The sequence below is a fragment of the Barbus barbus genome (genome assembly GCF_936440315.1).
Source record: "Barbus barbus genome assembly, chromosome: 17".
Lineage (NCBI taxonomy): Eukaryota > Metazoa > Chordata > Actinopteri > Cypriniformes > Cyprinidae > Barbus > Barbus barbus.
This window is the reverse complement of record NC_136745.1, coordinates 4,200,508-4,223,377: the sequence shown is the minus strand read 5'-3', so window position 1 is coordinate 4,223,377 and position 22,870 is coordinate 4,200,508. Positions and strand designations below refer to the sequence as shown.

The 22,870-nt window shown below is 38.2% G+C and overlaps 1 protein-coding gene across 1 annotated transcript in view; it reads left to right on the top strand.

Annotated features, from left to right (window-relative positions):
• The first annotated feature begins 1,110 nt into the window (after window positions 1-1,110).
• The window catches only part of LOC306883342 (DNA-directed RNA polymerase I subunit RPA1-like), a 33,483-nt gene continuing 11,723 nt past the window's right edge, over window positions 1,111-22,870 (top strand). The window contains exons 1-22 of the mRNA XM_079438526.1: window positions 1,111-1,245; window positions 1,546-1,750; window positions 4,241-4,390; window positions 4,494-4,601; window positions 4,713-4,798; window positions 4,885-4,970; window positions 6,277-6,357; window positions 6,445-6,550; window positions 9,024-9,186; window positions 11,619-11,795; window positions 11,896-12,018; window positions 13,868-14,095; window positions 15,210-15,464; window positions 15,556-15,747; window positions 15,853-16,002; window positions 17,917-18,100; window positions 18,191-18,273; window positions 19,168-19,326; window positions 19,472-19,570; window positions 21,239-21,391; window positions 21,537-21,619; window positions 21,726-21,891. Of these exons, the coding sequence (XP_079294652.1) occupies window positions 1,169-1,245; window positions 1,546-1,750; window positions 4,241-4,390; window positions 4,494-4,601; window positions 4,713-4,798; window positions 4,885-4,970; window positions 6,277-6,357; window positions 6,445-6,550; window positions 9,024-9,186; window positions 11,619-11,795; window positions 11,896-12,018; window positions 13,868-14,095; window positions 15,210-15,464; window positions 15,556-15,747; window positions 15,853-16,002; window positions 17,917-18,100; window positions 18,191-18,273; window positions 19,168-19,326; window positions 19,472-19,570; window positions 21,239-21,391; window positions 21,537-21,619; window positions 21,726-21,891 (3,114 nt within the window). The 5' untranslated portion in view covers window positions 1,111-1,168. The remainder of the gene's footprint in view (window positions 1,246-1,545; window positions 1,751-4,240; window positions 4,391-4,493; window positions 4,602-4,712; window positions 4,799-4,884; window positions 4,971-6,276; window positions 6,358-6,444; window positions 6,551-9,023; window positions 9,187-11,618; window positions 11,796-11,895; window positions 12,019-13,867; window positions 14,096-15,209; window positions 15,465-15,555; window positions 15,748-15,852; window positions 16,003-17,916; window positions 18,101-18,190; window positions 18,274-19,167; window positions 19,327-19,471; window positions 19,571-21,238; window positions 21,392-21,536; window positions 21,620-21,725; window positions 21,892-22,870) is intronic.

Genomic DNA, 22,870 nt, shown 5'->3' with positions numbered 1-22,870 from the left:
GTGTAAAATTGGCTCTGGTCTCTTAAATAATGCTGTTAAAATCCTGTGCTTGCTTGGAAAAGGTCCTATTCACAAGTGTAAAGTTACAGCCTCCAAACATAATTTTATAGCATTTTGCTCTGAATTAAAAAGTTTTGCTGATTCCCTGTGTACTTTAAAAAGAAACAAAAAAGCAGTTAAAACATACCATATTTTAAATAAGATTGTCTGTGAACAGAGATACAGTGTTTAGATGAGGTTTCTTACTCCCTACTTGAGTCAAAACGAAACGTAAACAAATAGTTTTTTTTTATTTAGTTTTTTATTTGCTATTATTATCTATGCATTTCCTTATTTAGATTTTATATTATAATATATTATATTATAATAATATTTGTTATTGTATTTATTTTATCTTGTTGGTTTATATATCTTATGTTTGTTTGATACTTTCAATCCCTCGCAATAGGTTGCTTGTTCTTACACATTGTTAAAATCCAAATATCTTTGTACCTTAAAGTATGTTTTCAAACAAAAAAAGTTACTTGCAAAATATGAATAAGAAAATAAAATTAAATATTGCTCAGAAAACGAAATCTCCGCGGCACCACCACGGTCAGCTGTGATTGGTCCATCCTGTTTAGCGCTGAGAAAGGTCACACGTATCATGTGACCAAACCGTCTACATATTTATTTTTTATTATTGTCTGGACAATAATTTATGTCTAGATAATGACGCAGAAAGTTTAATAATTGATTTAATTCAAATACTAAATTGAAGAATTCAAAAAGAATAACTATTATTTTTACCCAGTTTTTTTTTAAATGTAGCTTTCCATTCTACCATTCATTCGTTTTCTACGGTCGGGATATACCATCTGAAAACACTAAATATATAAACTATTCTTCTTACGACCCCGTAGAATATTATTGAGGGTATTATACTACTTTAATTAAAATATTTTGAGGGTATTATACTAGTTTATAATTATTATCTGATATGGTTTTAAATGCCATTGTCTCTACTTCTCTCGCTTTTGGACATATTTCAGTCTAATGTACCTGTGCGTGTTATTTGGTTTCGTCCGCTCTCTCAGTACACGCTCCCCCACGTGTTACAGCTTCACATGACGCACATGGGAAATACGGAGAGTTTTCTCTTCTAATTTATGTATTTATTATTAGGAAAATGATGTTTTCAAAAGAAACGCCATGGAGGCGATTAGAGGGCATGTCGTTTGGCTTGTTCTCTGCCGATGAACTAAGGTAATAATACATTTGCACAACTCACACCCAACACAGCTAAAGAACTCAGAGCTCAGTTGACTATTACTGTCTGTAAAGACTCCCATCGTTAATACCTATTAAAAGCATACCGTTTATTTAACACATGCTGAACTTTGTGGCAACATGGCCCATATGCTGTCACACTAAATGCGGTAAGTTGTCACAGTGTTTGCCACAACATGTCTGTTTTAGATAATCCTTTACGTTTGAGTGAAACCCAAGCATAATTCCTTTATATATAGACCTTCTGACAACTAACCCGTGTTATCTGTCTCACAGGAAACTGAGTGTGAAAAATATCACTAATTCCCAGCTGTTGGATAATGTGGGCAATGCCGCTGTAAACGGGCTGTATGACCTGGCGCTGGGTCCAGCTGATAACAAGGAGATCTGCTCCACCTGCATGCAAGACTTCAGCAGCTGTCCTGGACACTTTGGTCACGTAGATCTGCCCCTTCCCGTCTACAACCCTGTGTTTTTTGATGTAAGCGTCATTGTGCCGATGCATTGATGTCCTCCTTTGCAGGTTTCATGCAGATATGCTGTGTGTTTATCTGGGGGGTAATAGTCTGTCATTCTATTTTCTTTTGTTTTGGTACCTAGCATCTAGTATGAATATATATATATAATTATACAGTTGTGGTGAGATCTGATCATCATCCAGTCTGTCTGGAATGACATGAGAAAAACTGAGACAGACTAAATCCAGAAGAACTGTGGCAACATCTGCAAGATGCTTCAAGAAACCTCCTGCAAAGCTACTACAGTACTGTTAAATGTTTTAGGCACTTGTGTAAAAATGCTTTAAAATGAGGATGCTGTCAAAAATGATGTCATAAATAGATTTTATTTATCAATTAACTTCTATAAACAAAATTAAATCAACATTTGGTGTGACCATTCTTTGCGTTTAAAGCAGCTTTTGCCCCTCTGTGCACTTGCGCAGAGCTTTTCAGGAAGCTTTGCAGGGAGGTTTATTAAAGCATTTTGGAGATGTTGCCACAGTTCTTCTGGATTTAGTTTGTCTCAGTTTGTTCTGTTTCTTCATGTCATTCCAGACAGACTGGATGATGATCAGATCAGAGCTCTGTGTGGAACACTGGCTGTTGTCAGACTCCTTTTACAAACAAAAATGTCACTCAGTGGATTATTACAATTAATGGCAAAATGAATGTTTGGAAACTGATATTTCCTGCTGACATACTACAGCAAAAATAGAAATAACTGACTTAAAACCATTTTTAAGATGGTGAAAATACTAGTATTCTAATAATTTTGGCTACCACTGTGTGTGTGTGTGTGTGTGTGTGTATATACAGGTCCTTCTCAAAAAATTAGCATATTGTGATAAAGTTCATTATTTTCTGTAATGTACTGATAAACATTAGACTTTCATATATTTTAGATTCATTACAACACAACTGAAGTAGTTCAAGCCTTTTATTGTTTTAATATTGATGATTTTGGCATACAGCTCATGAAAACCCAAAATTCCTATCTCAAAAAATTAGCATATCATGAAAAGGTTCTCTAAACGAGCTATTAACCTAATCATCTGAATCAACTAATTAACTCTAAACACCTGCAAAAGATTCCTGAGGCTTTTAAAAACTCCCAGCCTGGTTCATTACTCAAAACTGCAATCATGGGTAAGACTGCCGACCTGACTGCTGTCCAGAAGGCCATCATTGACACCCTCAAGCAAGAGGGTAAGACACAGAAAGACATTTCTGAACGAATAGGCTGTTCCCAGAGTGCTGTATCAAGGCACCTCAGTGGGAAGTCTGTGGGAAGGAAAAAGTGTGGCAGAAAACGCAGCACAACGAGAAGAGGTGACCGGACCCTGAGGAAGATTGTGGAGAAGGACCGATTCCAGACCTTGGGGGACCTGCGGAAGCAGTGGACTGAGTCTGGAGTAGAAACATCCAGAGCCACCGTGTACAGGCATGTGCAGGAAATGGGCTACAGGTGCCGCATTCCCCAGGTCAAGCCACTTTTGAACCAGAAACAGCGGCAGAAGCGCCTACAGAGAAGCAGCACTGGACTGTTGCTCAGTGGTCCAAAGTACTTTTTTCGGATGAAAGCAAATTTTGCATGTCATTCGGAAATCAAGGTGCCAGAGTCTGGAGGAAGACTGGGGAGAGGGAAATGCCAAAATGCCTGAAGTCCAGTGTCAAGTACCCACAGTCAGTGATGCTGGTGTTGGTCCACTGTGTTTTATCAAGGGCAGGGTCAATGCAGCTAGCTATCAGGAGATTTTGGAGCACTTCATGCTTCCATCTGCTGAAAAGCTTTATGGAGATGATTTCATTTTTCAGCACGACCTGGCACCTGCTCACAGTGCCAAAACCACTGGTAAATGGTTTACTGACCATGGTATTACTGTGCTCAATTGGCCTGCCAACTCTCCTGACCTGAACCCCATAGAGAATCTGTGGGATATTGTGAAGAGAAAGTTGAGAGACGCAAGACCCAACACTCTGGATGAGCTTAAGGCCGCTATCGAAGCATCCTGGGCCTCCATAACACCTCAGCAGTGCCACAGGCTGATTGCCTCCATGCCACGCTGCATTGAAGCAGTCATTTCTGCAAAAGGATTCCCGACCAAGTATTGAGTGCATAACTGAACATAATGGCCATTCTTTTATTGGTCGGATGAAATATGCTAATTTTTTGAGATAGGAATTTTGGGTTTTCATGAGCTGTATGCCAAAATCATCAATATTAAAACACTAAAAGGCTTGAACTACTTCAGTTGTGTTGTAATTAATCTAAAATGTATGAAAGTCTAATGTTTATCAGTACATTACAGAAAATAATGAACTTTATCACAATATGCAAATTTTTTGAGAAGGGTGTGTGTGTGTGTGTGTGTGTATATATATATATATATATATATATATATATATATATATATACACACACACACACACGCGTATGTATTGTGTAACCCCTAACGTCAATGTCTTTACAGAAATTATATTTGCTCATCCGGGGTTCATGTCTGGCATGCCATACGTTGAAATGTCCGAGAACGGCAGTTCATTTACTGCTGGGCCAGCTGAAGCTCCTGGAAGTGGGTGCGATGAATGAGGTGTATGAGCTTGAGCACGTTCTCAATCAGGTCAGAAAATATTGAAGAGCTTGTCATTGAGGTCAAAGCAAGCTACAGCATAATTCACTGGACTGAAGTGCTTATACATTGCGGTTTTTTCATCCTCTCTAAGTTGTTGGAGGTCAATGTTCAGCCGTCTGGAATAGAAATCCAAGAAGCTCTGGAGGCGTTTATCACACCCATCCTAAAAGCCAATGAAAACGAGCAGCACTCTGCCCCTGTGAGTCTGAAACTCATCCATCTCTCTATTTTATCTTTTACATATCTTTTACTGTAGTCATATTATTGCCTCTGTGCACTTTCTAATTGCATTTTATAAATTTGATTTCAGATCAAACATGTCTGTGAGAAAAAGTCCAGTCTCATTAACAGTTTCTGGAGAGTATACATGGGCCCAAGGAAATGTCCGAATTGCAGGTGAGCTGAACCTCTCTCAGCTTCTCTAATTGTGAAGTGAATCATACGTACGTTCTGCCATGAGAATGTGTATGTGTGTGTTTCAGAGCCGGTAGAGTGACTGTGCGCAGAGAACACAACAGTAAACTCATCATCACACACGGATCATCCACAGCAAGCACAGAAAATGACGGTAAGTTTTCCGAATAATAAAAAATGTCATTCTTGTGCTTTTGTGTTTTTGTAATCAGCCATCAAAACATTAGGCCTCCTATGCAGGGTATGGAGAAGTATGGAATTTGAAAACTGTGTGGGGGGGGGGTCTAAGATATAAAATAAAATAATTCAAGAATCCAAGAAAAAATAAGGATCCAAGCAAAATGTTTTTAATAGCATTTGGAGCTGGCAGACAGTGTAGCCAATGAAGACTGAATGAAATCAATGTGAGTATTTTCATAATGCAGAACTGTTTGTCTTTAACACTTTAGTTCTTTTGAACTTCACTAAATGAACTAGTACATCACTCAAACAAGCAATAGATAACGGGAGAGCATGATCATTTAAATAAGACTACTTTGCTGTTTGGTGATCATGAAACATCAAGCCACCATTACTGTGTCAATGTGTCGGAGGTGTAAAGCTACAGGTTATAAACTGTTTTAGGTTTCTTCTCATCTCTTAAGGGCATGCTATCACTTCAAGAACATCAGTGCATGTGATAAACTGAATATAACACAGAAAATAATGCTATAATGTTGAATTCTTTATGGGCGAGGACTTGAATAGGATAATACCTGATAATAAAGGATTTCATCATTAAATTTACACTAGAGCAACTCGGTAGCACTTTATTTTACAGTACGTGTACTTCCCTGGTACATACATGGTAAATATCTTGTACCTACTGGCAAATGAGTGGTAACACAAGGTACTTACCTGAGGTGTATGTACATGGTAACAAATAAGAAACACGACTGTACTTATCAGTCGTACATGCATGGTAATTTGTGTGGGTAAGAACGGTCATTTACAGGTGGTGCCCGTACATCGTAACTAAATAGATACTTTACTGTACTAACTAATGTATATACATGGTAAATATGTAATGTAATGTAAACACAGTAAAGTATCTAATTAGTTACCATGTACGGGCACCACCTGTAAATGACCGTTCTTACCCACACTTGTCAGTATGTACAAACTAATTACCATGCATGTACGACTGATAAGTACAGTCGTGTTTCTTATTTGTTCCCATGTACATACACCTCATTTAAGTACCTTGTGTTACCACTCATTTGCCTGTAGGTACAAGATATTTACCAGGCAAGTACATGTACTGTAAAATAAAGTGCTACCAACTTGATTGTCCTTTTAAAGGCAGCAGTATACATGCACATACAGCAGAAACACAACACACATAAAACACACATTTATAATAAGTCATTTAAAAACATGATTGCAGCAGGTACAAAGGAATTCTTGAATCTTGCTTCTAGATGATTCACTGATTACCAAACGTGGATTCTTGACTCCAAGTTTGGCGCGAGAACATGTCATCAAACTCTGGGAGACAGAAGGTAAAATGGGTTTAATTCACATTTTCTTTCTAGGTTTCATAATGCAAACAAAAAGGTTTTTTGAATGTTTCATTTTGACTTCTCTAGGTTTCTTCCTGAAGCATCTGTTCCCAGGGCTTGACATGAACAACTCAGAGAAAGGCTTCAGTCCTGAAGTTTTCTTTTTGGAGTTGGTTGTGGTTCCTCCATGCAGGTGAGTTTATCAATGTATGTGCAATGTCCTGTACTAGGGTTGGGCCGATAGACGATGCCATCGTCCATCGCCGATGGCTGATAGACATCACAATGTTCAAGTCAAGTCACCTTTATTTATAGTACTTTTAACAATAAAGATTGTGTCAAAGCACTTAACAGTATCAGATTGGAGGATAGAGTGTCAGTAATGTATAAAATAAGATTAAACAATCAATTTTCAGTTAAAGGCATTTCATTATTGAGTTCAGAGATGTCATTGTCTAGCTCAGTTTAGTTTAAATAGTATCTGCTAAATCAAATTGACGATAATCACTAGAAATTAAGTGTCCCTAACTGAGCAAGCCAGAGGCGACAGCGGCAAGGAACCAAAACTCCCTCTGTGACAGAATGGAGAAAAAACCTTGGGAGAAACCAGGCTCAGTCGGGTGGCCAGTTCTCCTCTGGCCAGGAGATAATTGTTTATTTATTGTTTACTTATTGTTTTAATAAAAATTTTAAATGTATAAATGTATTTATTTCTATTTTATATTGTTGCAATTTCTAACAATAAAAGTATTATGTAGTTAGGTATTTTATTATATTTTTAGTTATTTTCTTTTAGTTTTATTGCATTTAAGTCGAGGTCTTCACTGGTGATATATGTCCCCGGGGCTCATCCAGGTGTCCCGGCTGACGATCAAGGCCGCAGACATCATCTCCCGGCGCCGATCCACCATCTGATCCGGACACAGACTGAGAAACAGAATAAGAAAGAAACCGACAAATATTAGCGTAGATGCCATTCTTCTTACGATGTAACGAGTACATCAGGTGTTATGGGGAGTGTTCCCGTTCCGGTTGACCTAATTAATGCAGCCTAACAATCCTTTAATGGATTTGAATAATAGAAGTGTATTAGTGTGTTATGTGTAAACCAGGTTAAAGAAGTGTGTCTTTAATCTAGATTTAAACTGACAGCGTGTGTCTGCCTCCCGAACAGCGTTAGGTATATTGTTCCAGAGTTTGGGCGCTAAATAGGAAAAGGATCTGCCACCTGCAGTTGATTTTGATATTCTAGGTATTATCAAACGGACAGAGTTTTGAGAACGCAGCAGACGTGGAGGACTATAATGTGATAAGAGCTCGCTCCGGTACTGAGGAGCTAAGCCATTCAGGGCTTTATAAGTAGTTAACAAGATTTTAAAATCTATACGATGTTTGATAAGGAGCCAGTGCAGTGTTGACAGAACCAGGCTAATATGGTCATACTTCCTGGTTCTAGTAAGAACTCTAGCTGCTGCATTTTGGACCAGCTGTAATTTGTTGATCAAGCGTGCAGAACAACCACCCAATAAAGCATTACAATAGTCTAACCTTGAGGTCGTAAACGCATGAATTAGCATTTCTGTATTTGACATTTCTGCATTTTGAAAGCCATGTTTCTAGCATCTGTAAAACTGCATCTGTAAAATCTAAATTGTGACCTATGCTCTATAGGTCGCAATTTAGATTTTACAGATGCAGTTTTACAGATGCTAGAAACATGGCTTTCAAATGAAAGATTGCTATCAAACAGCACACCTAGGTTCCTAACTGATGACGAAGAAACGACAGAGCAGCCGTCAAGTGTTAGACAGTGATCTAGGTTATTACATGCAGGGTTTTTAGGTCCGATAATTAACACTTCTGTTTTTTCAGAATTTAGCTGTAAGAAATTACTCGTCATCCAGTTTTTTATATCGACTATGCATTCCGTTAGTTTCTCAAATTGGTGTGTTTCACCGGGGCGCGAAGAAATATAGAGCTGAGTATCATCAGCATAACAGTGAAAGCTAACACCATGTCTCCTGATAATATATCCCAAGGGTAACATGTAAAGCGTGAACAGTAACGGCCCTAGTACTGAGCCTTGAGGTATCCGTTTTTACTCTGTAAAAAGTGACAAGTTGACTTAACTTAAAAAAAATTAAGGAAACCCATTGCCTTAAAATGATTAAGTAATTAAGAATAAAAAAGTATAAGTTAAGTGAATTGTCACTTAACCTTTTTTTTCAATTATTATTTACTTAATAATTTTAAGGCAACCGGTTTCCAAATTTTTTTTAATTAAGACAACATCACTTTCTACAGTGTAGTGTTGAACGCAGCGCTAAGATCCAGTAGCACTAATAAAGAGATACAACCATGATCAGATGTTGAGCCGGCATCGTGATTCCCACCCCTCCAAATAGTAGTCCCGAGATTTGTTTTCCTTGCCGTTCTGAATACAGATTTATGCTTCGGGCACACCCCCCACCCCCCAATGTCATCGTCCATCGCGATGTCTCACTGTAGACATCGTCCGATGCCAATTTTGTAGACATCGCCCAACCCTATCCAGTACAAAACAACCTGTTAGACATCACTCTGAGATGATTATGTAGTTTCTTGTTTTTACAGAGAGTTTTTTGACTGAATGATTTGTGTTTGTGTGTGTGTGTGGTGTTTTGTAGGTTCAGGCCTATTAACCGTTTGGGAGACCAGATGTTCACCAACGGACAGACTGTGAACCTGCAGGCCGTGTTAAAGGATAGTTTCATGATTCAGAAACTGCTTGCACTGATCGCTGCAGAGAAGACCAACGCTATTGAAGACAAACAGACAGAGTTGGAGCAGGTGGGAAGAATTTATGTTAACAATAGACTTAATACACTAATACGTTAATTATTTTGTTTGTCACTGTAAATCAGAATGATTTAGTGTGTTACATGAATCTTTCTTCATGTATCTGGTAGTTTCCATTAAGCATATAAGGCTAGAAAACTCATTTCAACATGAGGGTCAAGTGCTTTACCTTCAAATGTTGTTCGTGAGGAGGTCAAACTGAATATTATATAAGCTGTTTTTTATAGAATGGTTGCACCCTATTATTTTGGCACATAGATGTTAATTAAATGTAGAACTAATTAAAATGTAAATTTACCCCAAATTAATGTGTTACTGAGTAGGGGCAAAGTAGTTTGGGACTAATTGTTGGTTTGTAAAAAAAAAAAAATTTAAATTAAATGAGAGAATTTCTATAATTGAATGTAAAAATAATTTTTCTGTCAATAAGTTTGGTACCAAGGTTGAATGACAAAGACAGTCGACACAAACCAATTTATAAAAACTAAGACAATTTGACTCTGTTTCAACAAGTTGTAGACAGGGTGCAAAAGATGTTACTCCCTAAAGTATACATGTTATTGAATGTTTCTATGTTTAACCGGGGAAATACATAAAATCAGGTGAATTTGAGGAAGTACAGTTGGGCAAAAAAGTATTTAGTCAGCCACCAATTGTGCAAGTTCTCCCACTTAAAAAGATGAGAGGCCTGTAATTTTCATCATAGGTACACTTCAACTATGAGAGACAGAATGGGGGGAAAGAATCCAGGAAATCACATTGTCTCATTTTTAAAGAATTTATTTGCAAATTATGGTGGAAAATAAGTATTTGGTCAATAACAAAAGTTCATCTCAATACTTTGTTATATACCCTTTGTTGGCAATGACAGAGGTCAAACGTTTTCTGTAAGTCTTCAAGGTTTTCACACACTGTTGCTGGTATTTTGGCCCATTCCTCCATGCAGATCTCCTCTAGAGCAGTGATGTTTGGGGGCTGTCGCTGGGCAACACGGACTTTCAACTCCCTCCAAAGATTTTCTATGGGGTTGAGATCTGGAGACTGGCTAGGCCACTCCAGGACCTTGAAATGCTTCTTACGAAGCCACTCCTTCGTTGCCCGGGCGGTGTGTTTGGGATCATTGTCATGCTGAAAGACCCAGCCACGTTTCATCTTCAATGCCCTTGCTGATGGAAGGAGGTTTTCACTCAAAATCTCACGATACATGGCCCCATTCATTCTTTCCTTTACACGGATCAGTCGTCCTGGTCCCTTTGCAGAAAAACAGCCCCAAAGCATGATGTTTCCACCTCCATGCTTCACAGTAGGTATGGTGTTCTTTGGATGCAACTCAGCATTCTTTCTCCTCCAAACACGACAAGTTGAGTTTTTACCAAAAAGTTCTATTTTGGTTTCATCTGACCATATGACATTCTCCCAATCCTCTTCCGGATCATCCAAATGCTCTCTAGCAAACTTCAGACTGGCCGGACATGTACTGGCTTAAGCAGGGGGACACGTCTGGCACTGCAGGATTTGAGTCCCTGGCGGCGTAGTGTGTTACTGATGTTAGCCTTTGTTACTTTGGTCCCAGCTCTCTGCAGGTCATTCACTAGGTCCCCCGTGTGGTTCTGGGATTTTTGCTCACCGTTCTTGTGATCATTTTGACCCCACGGGGTGAGATCTTGCGTGGAGCCCCAGATCGAGGGAGATTATCAGTGGTCTTGTATGTCTTCCATTTTCTAATAATTGCTCCCACAGTTGATTTCTTCACAGCAAGCTGCTTGCCTATTGCAGATTCAGTCTTCCCAGCCTGGTGCAGGTCTACAATTTTGTTTCTGGTGTCCTTCGACAGCTCTTTGGTCTTGGCCATAGTGGAGTTTGGAGTGTGACTGTTTGAGGTTGTGGACAGGTGTCTTTATACTGATAACGAGTTCAAACAGGTGCCATTAATACAGGTAACGAGTGGAGGACAACGGAGCCTCTTAAAGAAGTTACAGGTCTGTGAGAGCCAGAAATCTTGCTTGTTTGTAGGTGACCAAATACTTATTTTACAGAGGAATTTACCAATAAATTCATTAAAAATCAGACAATGTGATTTCCTGGATTCTTTCCCCCATTCTGTCTCTCATAGATGAAGTGTAGCTATGATGAACATTACAGGCCTCTCTCATCTTTTTAAGTGGGAGAACTTGCACAATTGGTGGCTGACTAAATACTTATTTGCCCAACTGTACATTGTTGATCACTTTAAATGATCATAAATCATTTTCAGTACATTTTGAGGAAGTATTGTGTTTTGTTGATTTAATTTCAGCAGTAGTATGTGTGTATTAGTTAAATCAGTATTTGCCATTGAAAATCACATGATGGAAAACAATCCACTTATTTGCATCTCTTTTATGAGAAGTGCCATGTGTATTCATGATCTGTCATTTCTTCAGTCCAGTGAATCCACAGAGATCAGTCAGATAGATCAGACCTTCTTGACGGGCATCCAAGGACTGACTCTCACGGACAAGCTCTATAACATGTGGATCCACCTGCAGAGTCACGTCAACATCGTGTTTGACAGCGACATGGACAAACTGATAACTGCGAAGTTCCCAGGCATCCGTCAGGTCAGTGTGTGACAAATCTCAAGACCAGAACCCATCATGCACTAAAAAAGGTGGGAAATAATGTTTTGAAGTGGTTGTCTCTTTTGAATGTGTTTCTCAGCTCTTGGAGAAGAAAGATGGTTTGTTCAGGAAGCACATGATGGGAAAGCGTGTGGATTACGCTGCACGCTCCGTCATTTGTCCTGATATGTACATCGGAACCAATGAGATTGGAATACCAATGGTAAGACATTGGATTTGACCTTTTAATAGTGTTTTTGTATGATACGTAAGGGATAATGTACAGTCAGCTGGTCTTTATTGCAAAATAAACCCACATTGGGTGATTGGTTTTTTTTTTTTAATTCTGCTTACTGATTTTTTCGTTATTTTGCTTATTGAGCAACTATTTGTCAACTAAAGAAATACATAGTGTTGTCACGGTACCAAAATTTCAGTATTCGGTACCAATACCAGTGAAAATCCACGGTTCTCGGTACCAACGCACAACACAAAAACATGCTAATTAAAAAAACACATTTTTATTAATAAAGTTAAACAAAAATAAACTACAAAAATCAATGCCATTCTTTATGCTTATTTAAAATAGTTTCAAGTTTTTCCACAAGTAATAAAAGTATGAAAAAAAAGTTAAACAAGTTTCACCCAAAAGTTTTTGTCATATTTCTGCTGCTGCTGAAAAACAACTGTAAACCGTTGTCTGTTTTAGGGTTTGCTGGTATGATGATCTTCCTCAGCCTGCAGCTGTAAAAGGAAAATATAATATACTTAAGTAAAGAAATGGGCTGAGTCTGACCAAGTGCAACATTAGATCATTGACTCCAGCTAAAATATAACATTTCAGTTTATAACAAACTTCGACTTTTATGATAAATTTAAATAAGATTACATATATTTTCAGACAAGTGTATATCAAATAGATGGAAACTAGTATTAAAAACACTTTACAATAAGATTCCATTTGTTAGATAACATGACATATCAATAAACAATAGTTATATAGCAATTATTCTTCTTAGGGCTAATTTCAAAATTTACTAATACATAATATCAAATCTGTTAAAATTATTTAATGAACAATGAACAAACATGAATGATCAAGTGTTTTAATTAAACTACATTCAAAAACATTAATGTACAAATATATATTGTTGACTCACTGTAAATTGATGTTAGATAATAACATGAAGTCATGTCAATGAATGGCATCTTATTGTAAAGTCAGGGGATAAAATTTGACTGTACTTTCATTTAATTGTACATATTGAATTTTTTCAAAACCTGCTAGTTATCCAGCCAAGAATAACAACTAACCAAGTTAGCTAAAAAGAAAAAGAAATGCCCAGAACTGCTTTTCTGACGGACTGATCTGACATAAACATTTGTACATTCTTTAACAGGCATATTTTAGATTCACAATTCATTTAAAAGCCTCTGGTGTGCAAAAATACTAAATACCATCATGTCCTCCTTTTACCCTAATAAAAGTTATAGGAGCATTAAATAGTTAATAAAGAAACTTCATTCTAATGCTCATTATATTAGCGTTAGCTGCGCTTATGCTAACGATTAACTGCGCTATAATGGCACTGTTTAATTTAATCCGACATTCAAATTAAAATATGGATTAATAATCATAAGAGAAGATCTAAATATTAAATTGAAACTTACCTGCTTGAACTCATTCATTTGATCCGGGTGTCGTCATCAAAGTGTTTTGTTGTGTTTCCTCCTTTTGATGTCGCCCTGTCTCAGTGCTTTTATGAAGCGAGCGCATCTGTGCACCTTTCAGATTGCGCAGCAAGAACCGGGTTGACTGGGTAATCGGTACCACCGGTACTTAAAGAAACTTGGTACTGTCACGTCTTTTGACAACACTACATGGACATGACATTCACCATCTATTTCATACTAAAGTCCAGGAGCTGTAGTTCAGAGTCATATGAGAGGCATGAAAATAGCATTCATTTGTTGTCATTGTTAGCAATGAAATATCCCGTTTAGCAGCCATTGTACAAAAGCATTTAATATTGATTTGGGGTTTAGAAAGTAATTTAATATGGTTCCTCTAGGTTTTTGCTACCAAGTTGACGTACCCACAGCCAGTGACACCCTGGAACGTGAAGGAACTCAGGCAGGCAGTGCTGAATGGACCCAGCGTCCACCCTGGAGCCTCCATGGTCATTAATGAAGATGGGTCCCGAACCATCCTCAGCAGCATCAACCTGACCCAGAGAGAAGCCGTGGCCAAACAGCTCTTGACCCCCAGCACCGGCCAGCACAAGATACCCATGAAGATCGTGAGTCAATTATCTTGACAACGACGCACTGCTATTTAGATAGATTTTGAGTAATATTATATCTGGTGCACGAGTCACACTGTAAAATAGCTGGTAAACGCACACTGTGAAACATGACCATATTAGATGTATGCATCATTATTTGTGACATTCAATTAGAATAAACAGACCCTATAGTCTGTTACCAATAAAATGAAAACGCAATCAGCTAAATAAATTGTTTCACTGCAAGTGGTGCAAAAGCTGCAAATAAAGCAGCATTCAAGTGTTTTTACACTGCAGTTACAATTGCATAAATCATTCTATGAGATTTTTTTTTAAATATTTTATTGAATATTGAAATATGGAATGATATTTAATGAAATGATACCTTAATATGAAACTAAAACCAGTAGGTGAAACCAGTCCTGTCAGTAGGTGGCAGTGAGCCATTGAGTTGATTATTCACCCAATTGTTCAAACTGATTAATTCAGGAAAAAAGCAATAGATTGCTGTATGATTGATTTGTTCAAAAATGCTGATTGTTTCAGGAATGAGACGATGCGTGTTGCTTGGAGATGCACAACAGTTCTGCTGTGGCTTTGTTTGGAACTATTTTTGTTAGTGAAAAACAGAATACAATATTGTGTATAATATTGACAATATTGTGTCTAAAATGTCTCTCAAAATACTAACTTGTGTGAAATCGACATCACATTTGCAAGCATGCTAATATACGGGAAAACAGCACACTGGATTGTGTGATATTGATTATCTGGGAAAGATTTTTATTGAATAGAAAGACAAAAACATAAGCATTTATCTTCTCATATCTTGAATTTTGGGAGGCATTCTAGTAGGCTACACCATGGAGTGAAAACCTGCACTGTCAATTCGTCTTTGTGTTTGTATGCAAAGTGAGTGACCTGCTCAGTAATATCAGCTTCCACATTGTTAAAACAACTGCATAGCCAATATATTGCACACTCCTAATTGCTTGACATTCCTCTGTTAATACACTGTGAAAATATTAATATAGTAGTCTTAAATTAATTTACTGTACATTCAAAGTCAGCATTAACATTTTGTATTATTTGTTGATCCAGACCTTTGACATTTAATTCTCTTTTTTAGGTAAATCGGCACATCAAGAATGGGGATGTGCTGCTGCTAAACCGTCAGCCCACTCTCCACAGACCGTCGATTCAGGCCCACTGTGCTCGCATCCTGCCCGGAGAGAAAGTGCTCAGATTACATTATGCCAACTGTAAGGCCTACAACGCTGACTTTGACGGTGACGAGATGAACGCTCACTTCCCTCAGAGTGAGCTGGGCAGAGCTGAGGCCTACACGCTAGTGAGCACAGACCAGCAGTACTTGGTGCCTAAAGTGAGTCTTCATCTAGAAAATTGAAACGGCTTCAAATGTAAATTGTCTGCCATTTTGGAAAACACTTCACTGATCTCTGCACCTTTTGTAGGATGGGAAGCCATTGGCCGGCCTGATTCAGGACCACATGGTGTCTGGCACCAGAATGACCGTCCGTGGCTGTTTTTTCACACGGGATCAGTACACTGCGCTAGTCTACAGAGGCCTGACGGACAAGCTCGGCAGAGTGAAGCTCCTGCCTCCTGCGCTTTTTAAACCTGTGCCTCTCTGGACAGGAAAGCAGGTAATTCTCATGCGTGTGCAATTTGTATTGTCATGCAAATCAGACATCAGAAAACAAAAGCTGTGGACTTGTATAAATACCAAGATTTTGCTGTTTTTTTTCAAGGTGGTGTCGACCGTTTTGCTGAATGTCATCCCAGAAAACAGCATCCCTTTAAACTTGATGGGAAAAGCCAAGATTCCCAGTAAAGCCTGGGTGAAGGAACCGCCCAGAGCTGTTCCAGGATACAGGCCGGAAACTATGTGTGAATCTCAGGTAATAATGGAATATTCTCTATAACAGTGCCGTTGCAGCACACTAATGTTCATTTCTTTAAAATAAACTGTGATTTAAAGTATTTGTAATTGTTCAATGACTGACTAAGAATACACAAAGATGAGACAATCAATAAACACAAAGCCTGCCGCACACTAGAGGATTTTAAGCCCGATTTTAAGGCCGATTTGCACCCCCGAACGACTGGGGGGGGCTAATTCGCGGCTTGTCGCAAGCGATTTTTTTTTTTTTTTTTGTCCACAAATCCTCTATTGTGTGGTGTCATTACGATTATTTATCCGCTCCCGATCGAGACGGAGCGTCGCCGAACTAAAAAATAACTCTTGATCGGGCTGCCGTGATACTCGTGATAGCCAATGAGAGCGAGCAAGCGTCACTCACCGGATGTTGCCTGCTTCTATAGCTGAAACCTGGCAGCCACAAACATGCCGTGAAAGCAGAGAGCATCATTCATATTCTTTTGTATACTTTGTTTTTCACTGTGAAACAGAACGCACGCCAGGAGAGCCAGCTGACAATGTCATTGTCCTCTATTTGTTTTCTTCTCTAGTCATGTTTGATGTCGCGAGTCTCTGTGAGATCACGTGTCACTGGGAAATCGTTCCTGCGGTCTCGTGGTCTGCTCTAATCATCTAGTGTGTGCGTTCAGAGGATTATAAGGCTAAAAAACGGTTGACTGTGGTCTCCCATGGTTTTAAAATCGGTTAAGATTTGAAAATTGTCTAGTGTGCAGCCAGCTTAACTGTGACTGTATCAACATGCAATATCAGTCATGAAAAAGAGGAGACTAAACTGTAGTTTATAAAATATTTTAAAAAAGGGAGAAAAATATAGACCTAGAATTGTAATACAGCCAGTGTGTGGTTCTTCACACAGATGTTTGTGCTGTTTGCTGTGTTAATCTGCCATCAAACCTGACTGATGAACTGTAATTAATCCAAACGTGGATTTTTTAGTTGTAATTGAAAAACATTAATATAATTTGGATTTACAGACTTTTAGACAACTAAAACTTGACCAAACAAAAAAGGACTTAACACAGGACGGCTCGTAAAATGAACACGAGAGTACACTCTGCTTCAGCTTTTACAAAGTTTGAAAGAAAAACACAAACTGTGTGAAAAACTGTCAAAGTAGTAGCACATATAGTCATTACACAATAAAGTTATGGAGCTCACGCAGGGACACGTGTAATAAAATCTGTTTGGTGTAAGAGAGCCTATTTTAGGATCATTATAAAAATTGCTTTGTGAGTGTTTTTATGTCAGCACATTGTTTTGCTCCGTGATAATTCTCATTCTTAATAGGGTTAGTCATTTGATTATTATAATACAATGATCTTTTGTTTCAGTCAGCAGTTCAGATAATACTAATTTTAAATGGTAAATGCTTACAGTTGCAGTAATTACATGTTTGTTTGTTTGTTTGTTTTTGTCTTGGAGTAATAAAAATGAGGGACAATTGGTTAATTGTCATGAAAATAGTTTTATGACATAGCAGCTTATTTGGTGATGAAAGACTGAAAGACTGGGTGAGACCCTTGAGCAAGGCACTGAACCCCTAACTGCTCCCCAGGTGCCACATCATTGGCTGCCCACTGCTCCGGGTGTATGTTCACTACTGTGTGTACACTTGGATGGGTTAAATGCAGAGCACAAATTCAGAGTATGGGACACCATACTTGGCCACACACCACTTCCCTTTCCTTTTCCCCTTTAGGATACTATGGAAAATGGATTTTGTTTGCCAACTTAATGAGCAATTTATAATTTTACACACAATTCCATCAATTTATGTAAAGATGCATAGAAGAGGAATGATAATTCTATCAAGTTCTTTAATATGGGATATGTTTTTGAAAGGTGTAGTAATGTAATGTACTGTGTTTTTCAGGTGGTCATTCGTCAGGGAGAGCTCTTGCTGGGAGTTCTGGATAAAGCTCACTATGGCAGCTCAGCGTACGGTTTGGTCCACTGCTGCTATGAGCTCTATGGAGGAGAGACCAGCGGTAAACTACTCAGCTGTCTGGCACGACTCTTCACTGCCTACCTGCAGCTTTACCGCGGTTTCACCTTGGGTAAGATCGCACGTCAATACCAGCCTATCTTGTTGAACAGACAAGGTAGAATGGTATTTTGTATTGAACTATGTATTTTTTTTCTGACAGGTGTGGAAGACATTCTAGTAAAAGATGGAGCCAACAAACAGAGAAGGAAAATTATCCAAAAGTCAGTCAAGTGTGGCTCCAAGGTAAATCTGGGAACAGTAAAAGTGCAACTTTTAAAAAAAATAATTTGATTGATGCTGTCAAACTATTAAGCGCGATTAATTACATCCAAAATAAAAGTTTTTGTTTGCATAATATATGTATGTGTACTCCTCTGTATATTTCTTATGCATATATAAAAATACACACATACAGTATGTATTTTGAAAATATTTATATGTATAAATTTTATATTCACATAATTTATATTATATATAAATATAGTTAGTATATAAACAACATATTTTTCTTAAATGTATGCATGCATGTGTGTGTATTTATATATACATAATAAATACACACAGTACACACTCATATATTATGTAAACTTTATTTCGGATGCGATTAATCGTTTGACTGCACTAAATTTGATTTAAACATTTATTTCACTGGAGTAGTAACAATAAAATTCCTTTGGAATATAAAGTCTTTAAGCTCACTTTTATAAATTTCTCTATTGCTTATCAAGTATGCTAATCTTTGAAACTTTACTACAGTAAAAATCTACTCTTCTTTGAGTTGAAACGTGAACTGAAGTGATCTGTGCATCCTTGTGCGCAACAATTCTAGATTCTATGCTTAAAAAATATATACATTTGGGTATTTATATAGAAATTAACCAACGATTATTTGTCAAAGTTTGATATTTTGATTATTTGATATGATTATTAATTTTGAAGCATAATATTTGCTGTAATCTTACAGTCACATACTCCCACTCTCTCTATCTGTGTAAGAGTGTGTGGGTAGCTGTGGATCTTTTGCCCTCTGGATGTTTTTTGTCTCACCCCTTAATTTCCTCTTGTGTTCGTTCAACATTGTGCTTGTCTTGTCTTCAAGCAGAGGTCATATTCTTTTACTTTCTTGCTTGAAAACAGGCTCTCCAGGCTGCATTTAACCTGCCTGCAGCTGCTGGAGACACTGAAGCCAGAGAACGCTGGCAAGACGCTCATCTGAACACAGACCAGAGAGATTTCAACATGGTGGACCTGAAGTTTAAAGAGGAGGTCAATCAAGTGAACAACAACATCAACAAGGTGCACATACGTCACGACTCACATCTAAACAGGAAATCTTGAAAATGCAGAACTTTTGTCTTCATGTCTTTTATATTATTTCTCACTGAGTCATAATCACTCTTTGTCTCAATGGGCTTCATCACATGTGATCTGTTGTTATCAGGTTTGCATGCCGCTGGGTCTCCACCGCTCCTTCCCAGAAAACAACCTACAGCTGATGGTGCAGTCAGGAGCCAAGGGTTCGACTGTTAATACTATGCAGGTAATGTTTCCTCCAATAACTGAATTCAGCAGCTGAATATAGCAGCTTTTTTAGTACTATTACACGTCTTTAAAAAGTCTTAAAATTGATTTAGGATCATAAGTCTTTAATTGTATAACAAAAGTTTTAACTACTGTTTTAAGTGGTTTGGGGAAAGAAAATCAGGAATGTGATAGTCAAAATTCAATAGTTGATGATTTAATTAAAGGGGTCATATGATGCAATTTCAAGTTTTCCTTTCTCTTTGGAGTGCTACAAGCTGTTCATGCATAGATAAGATCCCTAAAGTTGCAAAGACTAACGTCTCAAAACCAAAGAGATATTCTTTATAAAAGTTAAGACTCGTCCACGCCCCCCTAAAACGGCTCATTCAAACACGCCCCCCCATTTCTTCGCCACGATGTGGGAAGATTTGCAAAACACCGGCCAAATGTTTATTTTGGCTGTAGTATTGTTGCTGCCATGTCGTGGAGATTCTGTTTCGTTGTGAAAGTGAAAGTGTTTGTTTGGGCTTCCAAAAGAGGACACAACTAGAAATCAGTGGTTAAGTTGTATTTACAGCACTGTTCCAGAACAGTTCAACCCAAATATTAGAGTGTGTGCAGCGTATTTTAACGGAGGACTATTTCCTGATCCTGGGAGTAGCCTACAATGCTGGCTTGCACAAAGGCTGTTTCTATAAAGTGGGGCAATTCCAACTTTGCTTGGACAGTCTGGTGCTTCTGACTTACAGCCTGTTTTTTTTATTTAAAGAATTTGCCAATGACTATGAATTCAAACGCAAGTTTTGAGCTGTGTAGAGTAGTGCTTGTTGTTTGGCGTTTCTACAAACACAAATGCAGACATGGTAATGTTTACACGGCGCGATGCAACACAACGTGTAAAGAGACAATATAAGTCATTATAATCAGTAATTATGTCCCCACTGGATGCAGTAAATGCCTTGTTTATAATGGGTTTTATTGTTTTTGTGTCATTGCGCTGGGACACGGCATTACAATATGGTGAGGGACCTAACATTTCGGTCTCACGCTTGAGGTATTCGGCCAATCACAGCGCACTGGATAGCTGGCCAATCAAAGCTCGCCTCTCTTCTCAGAACGATGAGCTTTGTAAAAATCAGAAAGGCGGAGCATAGAGGAGCAACAGTAATGTACAGTATGTGGAAAATGTGTTCTTTGAACCTTAAACTGCATAGACACATTGCATTACACCAAATACACAAAATAATGTTCTTTTTAGCAACATCATATGACCCCTTAAATAAAAATTAAGTGCTGCACAAGTCAAATTGTGGAATTGTTGCACGTTCTGCATGCTTGTGGCCACTTTTGAAACTGCTTTGTGAAGATCACAAGTTATGTGATTTCAGTTAATGAGGCTTGTTACATCAACTGTTTTGAAATGTTTCAAAATTCGCCACTAGTGTGCGGTTATCTGTGTGAACTAATGAATTAGTGTTTGTTATACCCATATACTTAACATTTGAACAGCAGGCGTCTTGTGGTGTATTGAAAAGCTTTTGTTTCTTCCATCACTACTAAGTGATTGTTAATGATCTACGGATGATAAATGATTTCCATGTTTAGGTCAGGTTAAGCCAGATGTTAGCATGGCATGTTATTCAGCCGTGATCTTCCTATGAACCAAGTTCCTGTGTATGTGCAGATCTCCTGTTTATTGGGTCAGATTGAGTTGGAGGGCCGCCGACCGCCACTTATGCCTTCTGGGAAGTCCCTGCCATGTTTTCAGCCCTATGAACCTCAGCCGCGATCCGGAGGATTTGTAACTGGCAGATTCTTGACGGGAATCAAACCTCCTGTACGTTCAGACTGAACTCTTCTTGATTATTATTATTATTTTATTTTTTATTTTTTAGAAAGTCTCAATCTTATTTTTAGGAGTAATATTAATTTAATATAGTAAATTGGATTATATTTAACTGGAGGCTCTCTTTATATTTTAGGAGTTCTTTTTCCATTGTATGGCTGGTCGTGAAGGTCTTGTGGACACTGCTGTCAAAACCAGTCGATCTGGTTATTTGCAGAGGTAGATCTGGTTCTAACTGAAAAAAAGCATTCAGTCTAAAATCCCTGTGAGATTCTTGTATTCAGGTTCATTGTATAGTGACATTAACTGTCATTGGGTGTTTCAGGTGTGTGATCAAGCATCTAGAAGGTCTGGTGGTCCAGTACGATCTGACTGTGCGAGACAGTGATGGAAGTGTGGTCCAGTTTCTTTATGGAGAGGACGGGCTGGACATCCCAAAGACCCAGTTCCTACAGCCGCAGCAGTTCCCTTTCATCAAAGACAACTACGAGGTAGGGGTTGGCCGATTATCGGCGCCGATATTAAGCATTTTTATGATTATCGGTATCGGTTTTATTTTGAAACGCGCTGTATGGGTGTGATGCAGCCTGTTGGAACTCATTACTCTGTGGCCTAGAGCAGTCTCCACCCACCGCTCATCTGATTTGTTGGGAGTCATGCGTCCGACCAATCAACGTGGAAGTCTAAAGGCACTCTCACACCGAAAGCGCTTGCTAACTTGTGCTGCTTCATCACGCATCAGTTGTCTCTCAAAGGCAGCAGCAGACGTTGCTCAAGTTGCAATAAATCACAATCACTGAAGCAAAACATAGTATTATCTATTTATGGTTTCCGCGATGGGGGAAACGCGGGGGGAATCGCGGAATCCACTGTATTACTGTATAACGCGGAGTCACGGAATTTGTCAAAGTTTCGATGAATTAATAAAAAGTAAGTCCGTACACTTAAATCGACTCGCCATATGGACTATCTGTAAACATTAAGCCGCAAAAAGACTATTTAAATATGAACTCTGCATGTTCTTTTTTATCTCTGTATATGTCAATGGCACAGACACACACACACACTGAAGTGCGCGACGCTCGCGGTGTTTTCAGCATCTGCCGTCCCCGTAACTGCTCTGAGAGTTACTTCATGAACATTTGACCGTTTCATTTGAGTAAAACAATCGTCATATCATACATGGGCTACAGAAACTTAAGAGGTTCTCATGTCAACCCATCAAAATAAAAGTTTGGTTTATCTACTAATACTACTACAACAATTATTACAACTTTTGTTTAAAAGAATAATCACACAATACGCTATTTCTTACATGTTTTAATTTTAATAGTAAACCCATTTGTTTGACAAAAAATAGTTTAACTCTCATTTGATTAAAAGATAAATTAAATTAATGTTTTATGCCTTCATTTGCACTGCACTGTAAATGAAAACTAATGGAAACTACTGTCTCTCAGGCCAAGATTA